The 12183-nt window shown below is 36.5% G+C and overlaps 1 protein-coding gene across 1 annotated transcript in view; it reads right to left on the minus strand.

The window, feature by feature from the left end:
- The window catches only part of LOC119423143 (complement C3), a 41981-nt gene that overhangs the window by 27619 nt on the left and 2179 nt on the right, over nucleotides 1-12183 (minus strand). The window contains exons 5-16 of the mRNA XM_037690554.1: nucleotides 11909-12098; nucleotides 11522-11687; nucleotides 11314-11384; nucleotides 11016-11107; nucleotides 8894-8976; nucleotides 6032-6119; nucleotides 5782-5884; nucleotides 4801-4915; nucleotides 3751-3866; nucleotides 3524-3667; nucleotides 3047-3262; nucleotides 2734-2938 (exon numbers count right to left, since the gene is read on the minus strand). Of these exons, the coding sequence (XP_037546482.1) occupies nucleotides 2734-2938; nucleotides 3047-3262; nucleotides 3524-3667; nucleotides 3751-3866; nucleotides 4801-4915; nucleotides 5782-5884; nucleotides 6032-6119; nucleotides 8894-8976; nucleotides 11016-11107; nucleotides 11314-11384; nucleotides 11522-11687; nucleotides 11909-12098 (1589 nt within the window). The remainder of the gene's footprint in view (nucleotides 1-2733; nucleotides 2939-3046; nucleotides 3263-3523; nucleotides 3668-3750; nucleotides 3867-4800; nucleotides 4916-5781; nucleotides 5885-6031; nucleotides 6120-8893; nucleotides 8977-11015; nucleotides 11108-11313; nucleotides 11385-11521; nucleotides 11688-11908; nucleotides 12099-12183) is intronic.

Here is a 12183-nt window from a genome sequence, read left to right on the forward strand (position 1 = left end):
GAAATATTTCAGTTGGTGTGCAATGAATCTGAAATATATGAAAGTTTAATTTTTATCATTACATTATGGAAAATAATTACCTTTATCACAATATGCTAATTTTTTGAGAAGGACCTGTACAAAAAATACTTACTGACTACAGATGGAAAACCAGATGAGTGAGGAACTTGAGGCATAATAGGATAAAATAACTTAATCCAAACATAATAAAACTTAGAAATAGGATGAACTGAAATGTCAAAAACTAAAACAAAAAGCACAAAAGCATGACAAATGTGAAGTGCAGCAGCGGGAAGCTTTGACTCATTGAGTCTAATTAAGCTGCAAATATTGCCACCCTTGCAGGGGAAGACTGGGACAATAATCCAGGTCAGGTATTTGATACCATTCCAGGCCACTACCACCACCAGATTAACGCAAACCACCAAGACTCTCTCTCTCTCTCTCTCTCTCTCTCTCAAGACTCTACGTCTCTCTTGTAAATGAGTCCCCGAGGCTCAATGGGATTAACCTGCATAAATAAAGGTTGAATGGAAAAAAAAAAGGACCGAGTTAAGTCGGGCGCATTTTGAACATCATATGACACCATATGTGTACTTGGTTAGTAACGCGTTGGCCACTGGCATCAGAAGCATTTGTAATGTGATGTGGGGGCACACTGGTGGGGGGGTGTCTGGGGTTCCTCCTCCCGAAATTTTTGAATAAAGTAGATGCCATTTCCTGCATTCTGGTGTATTTTAATAGGTTGTTTAACATCTAGTTTTACCTACATAAGTAAACACTATATTCAATAAGTATTTTAGAGTTAATGACACAACAAGGAGCCTGGCCAACAGCTCTCCTTGTGTGAATAGAGCACGCTCCACACGCATCCTAGCCAGTTGTAGGGTCAAGAAACAAACATGTAGCTTTAACACAGTATGAACAAGATTCAGGAATTGTTTCTATAAGAAGATTATCAAATATTTTATGTGAACGGTAAGATTGCTCTATCCATGAGGAAATGTAACCCAGGGTGAGCTAACCTCGAACAAACAAACAAAAAGCTGTAATGGTGGAGGTAATGAAGCTCACGGCGTTACCTGAGGCATTTAGTGAGCCACTTCTGCTTTATCAGCCAACATTAAGGCAAAGAAGACAAGTAAAAAATAAAATGAAACAAAAAATTCCAAGCTACTAATAACTTCAAATAGTTAATGCAGTGGATATTTTCATGCCGCAGAGCAACATAGAGAAATTTCACCTCACAATGAAACTCAGTATGTAAGAGTGTAAATTTTACATTACACAACCAATTAAATGCTTTGTACAAAATCAGTTTAGTTTTAACAAAGACTAAACTTACAGTATGCAACCAGAAGTTACAAAATACCAGTATATCTACATATAAAACAGACGAAATAAAGCATCACTAGCTTTAAGCATTAACCTTTAATTTAACCATTAAGCATACAATGTAATGATGAAAATGGAGGATTTACCTGCAGTTACCTTTGTACAGATGAACATGAGGTACGCCTTTGTCATCTTTTATGTTTTTCCAAACTTTATTTAGTTTTTGAAATGGAATAAACTGTATCCACCCTCTAAACGCTCAGGCACTGTCTGAATTACATGTCATAATTTCCCATCTATTCATTTTCAATAATTAACTATTTATATGTATTGACTACGTTCATACAACAACAAATATGTTCTTAATCTCAATGGGACTTTACCTAGTAAAATAACGGCTAGATAAAATAATGTAGCCTAATACAAGGATTTTAATATTCAGATAATTTATTAGTGGAGTTTATGAAGGGTACACAATCTGAATTCCTGGCAATTGCAGCATTCAACTTTTCTTTTCAGATTCTATTCATTAACCATATTCTAAAATTTGAAATTTCCTCTGTAAAAACTTAAAACATTTGTTCTATTAAGTTTTGGCCCACTTCGGTCCCTCAAAGCGGAACTAACCTCTTAAGCTAGCTGTGCTGATGGGCTATGCCAGAGTTTTCACTTCTCACCATTAGTGTTTGTCTTACCAGCTCCCTTATGAACAAACATTAATTTACTGGACTTTGCTGCATCAGCAGTCAGTGCTTTTCTCTTTTTCATCCTCTCACTCTCTGCTCCACTTTCCCTCTTCTTTGGCCATCTCTCTCGCTCAAACCGGAGAAAAGATGGACATACAGAGATGTAAGTGCCGCACGTACATGTAACCCTCATGAGCGCGAGCCCATAGGGGTGGACGCGCAACCTGTTGTGTGTGTCTCTGCTAAGTCACAGGCACAACCTCAAAGGGAAGGGAGGGGCAGGGGTGCTTGTGGCACCGGAGCGAGCCTGGGCAAAAGTGGCTTGTTTATTTAAAATAATCAAGCATGACCTGAACAGAGCCTTTAGTCCAGCCCCTCGGCAACCACTGAGCGGGCCAGGCCACCGAGAAATGTCTTGGTGCTCCCGATGGCCAGCCCCCCACTGCACCCTTGTATCAGAAGTTGGCAACCCTTTCATTTGTAAGCTGCTTTGGATCAAAGTTTCCCTTAGATAATTGTAATGTAGGATAACTGTCTTCAGTATGTAAACTGTTGTTTTCAGATTTTCCATGAGATTATTTTTTTACATTGCACCTTGATGCACAAAAACTGCACCTCCTTTCACCTTTACTGTCTGAAATACCTTGAGATCAAAACTGTACTTTGTTTTTTTTGAAGATGGAGGCTCAACTTTTAAGAGAGATCTAAATACTCACGCTTCCGACACATGTATCCACCACATCTATCCAGACGGAGTCAGAGACCACTTCCTCCCGTCCTACCCAGGGAATACCGTAGAATGCCACAATACGAAACGATGGCATCATCTCCGACGTTACAAATAATGTAACGCTGGTGACCAGCTGGTCCGTTATATCCTCACGTTTAGCTAATATGATTTTACCTTTATTGAGCACCTGCAGAGGAAATAATGAGGAATTAATACATAATGTGGCTCTTTCAGGTGATTGTTACACTTCCTTTTTGATTTCCATGCGGACAATGAATATGTGCTCTCATCTCACCAGGTAAGTTATGTATTTGATGTGTTCTCTGTTCATCTGGTCAGATAAACTGACAGAGAACCGTAGAGACAGGACTTCTCCGACAGACACTGTGTTGGTTCCTGTGGAGATGTAAAGGAAGTTTTTCTGATTTTGGTCGAAGGGGACATAGGGATGAAGAGTGATCTGTTTGGAGGCCTGCTGATCGGGTCTCAAGTCAGCCTGTGCCGTCTCAGCCTGAAAAAAATTAAAATAATAATTTGTCAGTAGTAATGTCCTGGAACTGCAGGAGTAGACAACATGCAACTAAGAGTGGAAACGTTAAAATATTAATGAAGGGAGAAAAAAAAGAGCTTTTCTTAAATGACACATCTAGAGTTTTATACTTCAATTTCAACATAAAGTGTAATTATAAGACAACCAAAAGTAAAGCGTAATATGACAACTACAAGTTATTAAAGTGTCTTGCAGCTCAAATCCTCATGCAGTTGTACTAACAGTAATGGTTTGTGGTCTGTGGTCGCTGGGCATGTTGATGCTAGCTCTGGCAGAGCCTGATGAGGCGATCAGCGGCGTGTCCAGAAAAGTTAGCTTCACCAAGACGTTATGAGCCGGAGAACCATCATGGTTGCTCACCAGAATCTACAGAAATTGGAGGATTGTTCTAGATTTATCAAACTTAAACAACTCTTTGCAACAGAGTGAAAACACAGGACAGTACTGACTGTGAGGTCCAGCGGCAGGCCTGGTTTGAAGTACTTCGGCATGTCCTTGAAGGAGACGACGTATGGGGACTCGACGATTTTAATGCCCGTCTTTTCAGCCTCGACCAGATCACTTCCTATGTGGGCAAAAATCTCAAGTCAAATAAAAGTAAAGATTTATTAATGAGCACTAAACAGATTTTATGGCCATCAAATTGAAATATTTCCTTTAGGATCCAATACTGAGCTAAGAAAATCTTTGAATTTGCATTGCATTTGCTCTGCGGCACTTACAGCATGTATGTGTATGTATATATACATGTATATATGCATATATCATGTATATGTGTACTTACATATAGATATAGGTTAATCATGAATGTAGTACTACCTACTACCTTGTGCATAGTCTTTTTCACAATTTGTGTATTATGCTTCTTTTTTTTATTATTTCATGTGTTTTTTTCTGTATAATTAGAACAGCTAGTAGATGCCTCAAATTTCCCCCTGCGATTAATAAAGTATGTTTGTTTCTATTAATCTATTAACCAATTAACCTACCTACCTATCTATCAATCTATCTCACTGTCTCTCCGTCTTCATCCAGCCAGCCACCTGTCTGTCTATCTATCTTGAACTGTTGATTTTAATATCAGTAAGAAATGAAAAGTAACATTTCCAAACATCTCCAAGCATTAGAAGAACCTCCAAATTATGACTTAACAGTGAAACTTTGGTTTGTCCGTGGGGCCAAATGGCACATTGACCCCAGATTGCATGGCAGCGTTGCGCTCATGACTCCATGAATTCTGATAAACTCGGGTCAGATTACAACATACTGGAGGTTTTTGTTTGTTTTAAATCATTCTTGGTTGAATTTCAAAGCAATAAACCACAACTCGTAAAGGACAGATTAACATAGGCACACACCATTTTCCATTTTAACCTAATAAAATACGTAGCACTCAGATGCTATCTCTGTGTTTTTATTAGAATTTTTTAAAAATGTTATTAGTTTTATTAATCATTCATATGTTTTGTTTTAAAACTGGATTCCCTTTGGGTTCTTACCTGTTTTGGTGAGCACAGATGCCTTCACATACACAGAGTTACCCACCAAAGATTTAATGTCAGGGTAAACTGCCTTGATCTCGTCCATCCTCAGTGAGACTGTTCCTCCTTCAAGCTGCATGAACCAAGAGAAGATAATACGTTCATTTTATGAAACAAAAACAAGCAAAAATTTTCCTGCCATATTTTTTTGTTTGTTTTAAACAGTTTGCGTCTTAAAAGCTCTCCATTTCATAGTGTGTGGTGGAAGTGTGCACTAATAGTTGGATCTGTAAATAGGAATGCAGAGGAGCTTTTGTCTGGAGCACAGGATTATGGATTTGATGTAAAGGAAATCAGTTGCGTTTTAAGATCAATAGCTAAGAAAAACTTTATTTTTACCATACCTTTTGATAATAAGCGACAAAAGCATTGAGGGGTAAGATACAACAAACTCAGCAGAAAAGAGTCTGAAGCAACAACTATTTTTCCTCTTCCATGAAGAAAATTCTTGAAGAAAACGTCATTTTGGTTTTATAAATGCAACACATTGTTCACATAATACAATACAGTACCCAGTGGCTTCGACGGCCCTGTATAGGGTTGGCCCGCTGTGGTACGTTTTTTGTTCTGTTTGACCAGGTCACCAGGGTCCAGCTTTAAATTGATAATTTGGGTTTTTGTGTCCTTTTTTTGGTTGGACATGGGTATTGGGGTTCTTTTTTTCTTTTCCTGAAGGAAATGGCTGAATAAATTGAATGTTTGAACCCCTATTTGTGAGCCCTGTGCCCTCCTTTAATATGTTGTGTCTTTGGTGGGCGTAACATATATTAATTGGGGCTCGTCCGGGATTATGTCTGCCAAAAACACAACTATCTATCCATCTATCTATCCATCTATCCATCCATCCATTGATCCATCCATCCATCCATCCATCGTTAGATAGAACATACAACAAGACTGAAAACCTTATAAAAGTAAAAGCAGCTGGGTCAAACTTACATTTGACACATGCTTCACTGATGGTAATCTTTTCATCTCCTGGTTGATTTTCACTCCAAACGAAACATAAGCCGTTCCCTGTACAGGCTCCTTGTACAGATAACTAAAATGAAAAATAACGGATTACCTGTCAGATGTTTCTTACAATTACAATAATGCTTTTCCTCAAGTTTTATTTAAAAGGAAGCAAATGAATTGCGCAGAAGTGTTTAGAAACTGCTCTTTTAATGTATTTGAGCATGAGACTGACCTTGCAGAAATTTCTACAACTAGTTCATCATCATCTAAACTGAGGAAAGACTTCTTCGGTGTCAGGGTAACATTGAAGGCAGGAAGAACTGGAAAAGTGAGACATAAAATAAAAGCATTTAATGTTCGAAATGTGACATTCTGAGTGAAAACATTTCAGAGCAATATTCATTGTTAGTTCTTGCTTTTTATTGTGTGAATGTTTATGAAGCATTCACACTATTGTGGTCCATTTTTCTTCCACACGTTTTTGGAGCAATTCTTGTCCTGCAATTTTCAAGCTATTTCAACAAATCAGGACAACCCTGCTATGACTTTCAATATTGGTGAAACTTTTGTTTTTTGTAATATTTAACCTTTTCTGCCTTTTTTTTTCTCATTGAAAATGAACGGAGCTCATTTTACATCCTTCAAATCTTTAGATCTGTTTACAACCTTTTACTACTCCTTTCACATTTCGTTCTGGTTCAGCTTCTTTCATCTTCCTTTCAGCTATTTTCAGCAGTTTTTTCAGCTGTTGTGCTCTTTTCAGATTATTTCTGCTAACTACAACATTCTTGTGCTTCTTCTAGCATCTTTCTGCTAATTTCAGTTTATGACCCTTTCAGCTAATCTCTGCAAGTTTCAGCTTGTTCTATTTCAGCTATTGTTGTTTTTTTTTATGCTAATTTAAGCCTTTTCAGCTAATTCAATTAAATTCAAAAATACTTTATTAATCCCAAAGGGAAATTATTTGTTGTTGTAACTCGTTATCCTCTTTTCATTAAGAGATGTTATAGATACTGATGGCTGTAGACAGGATCTCTTGTAAAGGTCCATCCCACAGTGGATCCTAAGAAACTGGCTGCAGATGCTGTCCGATCCGTCCACCCAGACTCAGCAGGCCTCTCGGTTCCCCCGGGCTGTAGGACCGCCCGAATGCCGGGCTGAACTCCTACAGCCAACCGTAGATGCCAAGGGACGATCTTGTCCTTCCACTGTCATGAGCCGTGTTTCCTGCTAGTTCCAGGATCTCTGTGGTCAGGAAACTCAAGCACAGCTGGCAGGTAGATGGGAATGCATCCACAGAACATCCTTTCAACTCATTTGAGATTTGGGGCTGTAGTTGAGATATTATTTGAGCTTTTGAGATGTTAATCAGCTGCTGTTGGTTGTAGAAAACTGCCTTGTTGCCATGGTTACGCATCATAACAAATTTCCAAAACTAAAAAAAGTTTCGGTAAAAATCCTTCCAGCTGCACAGCATCCAATACCAGAGGAAACAATCATCCAAAAAATGTGACTTACATCCAGAAAAAGAGGAATTAAAGTTTCCAAAAGTAAAATCTCAGAATGAAATTAACAGAGCTGCTCCAACATGCAGCCACCTTGAGCGGCGCAATTCTAGAACTTTTAATATACTAATTATTATTATAATAAATTATTAATTATTATTATTATTATTATACTAATTCCACATTTTTTGCAAACATTTACATTTTTTCAGCCTAATTCAGCAAAAATGTGCTCTCTCCTTGTCCTCCTTAATTTCAGCTTCTTTCGTGCCTGTTTAGCTTTTTGTTGTTGCTGATCTTGCCAATTTCAGCGTTTTCCAGATAATTTCCACTTTTTTTCTGCTTCTTTCAGCCCAATTAGGCACACATGTTCTTTAAGTTTTCTTCTGCTAATTTAAGCTTGTTCTACCTTTTCAGCTTTTAGCATTTTTAGCTAATATCAGCTGTTATCAGCTAAATTCAAGTTTTTGTGGTAATTTCTGCTGCTTTCAGCCTAATTACCTTCGTTCTGCTAATTTCTGCTTGTTGTGCTGCTTTCAGATTTTTCAGTTAGTTTCTACTTTTTCTGCTATTTCAGCTATTATTTAGCTGTTTTATGCAAATTTTAACTTTTCAGCTAATTAAACTTTTTTTTAAATATCATTTCAGCTCTTTTAGTATTTCATTGTTTCTCATTATATTTAATTGTTTTTATGCTTTTATTCATGTTGCTGTAATATGTTGTTATTAATATTTGATGCTGTGATCTTTTTTGGTAAGCACTTTGATAACAGTTACTGTTTTAAATGTGCTATATAAATAAATGTGACTTGACTTGACTTTTCACTTCCTTCTTGTAGGTTAAGCTTTTTTCTGAATTTTCAGCTATGTTAGATGTTTTTTGCTAATTTTCTTTTTTTTTATTCCAGTTTTTTTGCTAATTTCTGCCCATTTAAACCTAATTCAGCAACTATGTTCAATCTGCCTTTTAGGCCAATTTAGGCTTGTTCTTTCATTTCAACTTCATTTTAGCATGTTTTTTAAAACTAATTTCAGCTGTTTTTCAGCAATAAGCATTCACACCGCATTTCTGCAGGAAATGCCATTTATTTATTTTTTCTTCAACATCTGACTGTCTTGCATACTTCTAAAAAGTGGTCTTAATAATTTGCTCTCCACATTTTCTGAATGTATGTTAAAGTTTATCTTTCAGCATCGAGTTTCCAGAAATAGCTCAGCTGTAATCACCATTATGAGATAAAATACTGTGTTTGTACATTTGTGGAAACAACTAAAGACATGAAAACAATTGTGTTTTTGCAAAAGGCTGCTCCTAACGAGCCCCTAATGGCATAGTTTAAATATGTTGTCTACTAAGATGGCTCATCCCTTGAGTTAGGTCCTGCTTTTATGTTTGAAATAGTAATATGCCTAAGTTATGTGGCTCAGCAAATAAAGTTCCATAAAATAAAAAAAAATGTCTAAAAAAAATTATAACATATGGCCAGAAAGTCTTAAGATCTTGTCCTCTTTAAAAACTAATTATTAAAAAATGATTTTTGCAAATTGCCGCATAGAGAAACAAGAATAAACTTTTTAACGTCACCTACCATATTTCTTCACCTCAAACTGGGAGGTGAATGTGTTCTGCTGCCAGTGGTCAAACTTTGCTGTCACCACCCAGATCCCTTCACTGGAAACCAGTCAGTCACATTACAGAAAGACAAAAATATAAGCACTATATATAATATTCAATAAATATATTAAGACCATAGTTTTAAAACAGCAGAGTGCCTCTGTTATTTATTTTTTCCATTATTATTATTTTATTATTAGCTAAATTTCCCACAAATCTGCTGCAAATCTTTTTAAGATGGCGTCCATTTTTAAACTCTGAAACTTTGCTTTGCATTAAAACATTTTATTAAAACTAATGTAGATTAATCACAAATGTGAAGTTATTTTGAAGTTTTATAGATATATTTTATTAAAAGAAACTTGATAAATGTATTCCTATATAATATGTAAAAGTAAGAATGTTAATGAAGCATTCACATTATTGTGATCTACTTTCCTTCTCTCGTCCTGCAGTTTTGAAGCCATTTCAACAAATCATAAATCAAAATGTTCAGCTCTTCCAGAACAATCCTGCTATGACTTTTGGTATTGGTGCAACTTTAGCTTTTTGAAATATTTAGCCTTTTCTGTCATTTTTTTTCATAAGAAATGAATTGAGCTCATTTTACATCCTTCAAATCTTTAGATCTGTTTACAACCTTTTACTGCTCCTTTTGCATTTTGTTCTGGTTCTGCTTATTTCAGCTTCCTTAAACTTAGTTTCATCAACATTCAGCTGTTTTGCGACCCTTTCTGATTTTTTTTCCTGCTAACTACAACATTTTTGTGCTTCTTCTAACTTCTTTTTGCTAATTTCCGCTTGTTATGCTCCTTTCAGCTTATTTCTACTAGCTTCAGCTACTATTTAGCTGTTTTATGCTAATTTTAGCTTTTTTCAGCTAACTCCACATTTGTTGCACTCATTTCAACTTTTATCAACCAAATTCAAATTCAGCAAAAATGTGCTCTCTCCACTTCCTTCTGGTAATGTAAGCTTCTTTCTGCCTTTTAAGCTACTTTTCAGCTGTTTTTTTATTTTTGCTAATCTCGGGGAGGGGGGGGGGGGGGGTGTTCCAGTTAATCTCCACTTTTTTGTGCTCATTTCTGCTTCTTTCAGCTTAATTGGGAGAACATGTGTTCATTCTGTTTTATTCTACTTATTTAAGCTTGTTCTACATTTTCAGCTACCTTGGTAGTAATTTTTAGTTAAGTTCAGGCGCTTTCAGATAGATTCAAGTTTTTTGTGGTAACTTCTGCTACTTTCAGCCTAATTAACTTCTTTCTACTAATTTAAATTCAGCTTGTTATGCTCCTTTCTGCTACTTTCAGTTATTTTAACTACTATTTAGCTATTTTATGCTTTTTTTATTATTCATACAAACTAACTTGCAGGGAGTGATTTTTGTTTCTCAGAGAGCTTCCCTTTGTTTACACACATTGCACAACTTAAACTGGGGCGAGTGGCACCACAAAAAAAAACATGTTTATTTATTAACCTTTATTTAACCAGGCGAATACCATTGAGATCACAGATCTCTTTTGCAAGGGAGACCTGGACCTGAGGCAGACTGAGGCAGACTAACATGCATGTTTTTGATCAGTCTGTATTAAAAGTTACTTTATAGGATTAATTAAATGAAAATATTCAGCCTATTTCCAACAATGTAATGATTTTTTAACAGTTACAACATAATGTAACCTATGAGGGCTTTTCCTTTTCAACACTGTATGAACAAGTTATAAAATGAAAAGAAGAATAAAATCTGTAATGTTATTCAGAAGCACAGACATATAAATTTTAGTGAACAATGTTAGGTTAAAAAATGAACTTTTGAAAAACTTGTAAGTGAAGCTTTAATTTTAATGGGTTTGGTTGAAATGACCAATGGTAAAATTAAATGTTTTATTGGGGAAAATGAGGCCCTGTGATGGACTTGCGACCGGTCCAGGGTGTACCCCGCCCCTCGCACAGTGATTGCCGGACATGGGCACCGGCGACCCCCATGACTCAAAATGGAAGAAGCGGGTAAAAGATGATGGATGGATGGGGAATATGAAATGCTCAAACGTAACAGAAGGAGCCAGAACACAAGAACACATTTGGGTTGATCTTACTTGACGACTTCAGAGAGAGGAAACGTGTCTGTGAAGACACCATGAATGGCTCTGGTCCTGGAGAGCTGTTTAACCACCACACCGTCAGGATTCTGAAACACGAGTCACGATCAGACAAATCTAAGGAATTTATCGTCATCCACCAGATGATTTAGATCACAAGTCAAAAGTTTTAGACCTAATTATTTACAAGAACCACCTTATTACAAACATATCAAATAATTTTGACGAGAAAAAAGTATTAGGCAAATCAATTTTTTAAATTCACATTTTAAGTATCATTGATAATAAATTTTACCTGGATATCTATAGTGATGGAGCTGTCCAAGGCCTTAAAGAACGGAGAGGACACAAAGGTTCTGAATCGAACTGGTGAGAGAGTAAAAACACTTCCATCAATGACAATTACACCAGAAAAGATAAAACTGTCACACTTTTGAAAGGTTGCACGACTGAAAATACAACCTGATAATACTTGATTATGAGTTTGTGTGTGTTGCTCTCACCATTGTCTCCCGGGTTGTAGATAGGTTTGTCGGTTTGGATGAAGATGTACCCGGAGTGGAAGGACACCATCACGAGTCTCTGCTCTGAGTAGAAACCCTCAAAGTTTGCTATCAAATACACAAACTTGTTCTTCTTCTCCTCTCGATTCAAATGATCAGATGAAAGCTGGGATAAAAGTAAGGCACAGCATTATGTTTTATGGAATATTTGGAAAGATATGCATTATAAAAATAATAATAATATTAATTTTAAAACCATCTAAACCTCATATGCTACTGTCCAATAATTTACAATGTTTTGTCATTAAGAGTTTAAGTGAATATGCTAAACCATGACTAAGTGTAAACCTGAGTCAGTCTGGTTTACATTAAGGCCCTCTGAGTCACCTGTATGGTTTTAAGAGAGTAGAAACCATTTTCTTGATCAAGTGTGGCAGAGACTTGGAGGAGCCGGATTGTTTTAGTGAAGTCCATTATGGTGACGGAGATAGTGATGGGGGTGGTAAGTCCATCTGCCTGTAAGTAGATGTTCTCTGGACTGTCTGCCCTCAGGAGGTCCGGAGCCATGAGGGTAAACCTTCAGGAAAAAAATAAATAAATAAATAAACAAATAAATAATCATGAAATTCACTAAAACAATCCGGCACCTCCACATCTCTGCC

The sequence above is a fragment of the Nematolebias whitei genome, chromosome 16, assembly GCF_014905685.2.
Source record: "Nematolebias whitei isolate Nwh7 chromosome 16, NemWhi1, whole genome shotgun sequence".
Classification (NCBI taxonomy): domain Eukaryota; kingdom Metazoa; phylum Chordata; class Actinopteri; order Cyprinodontiformes; family Rivulidae; genus Nematolebias; species Nematolebias whitei.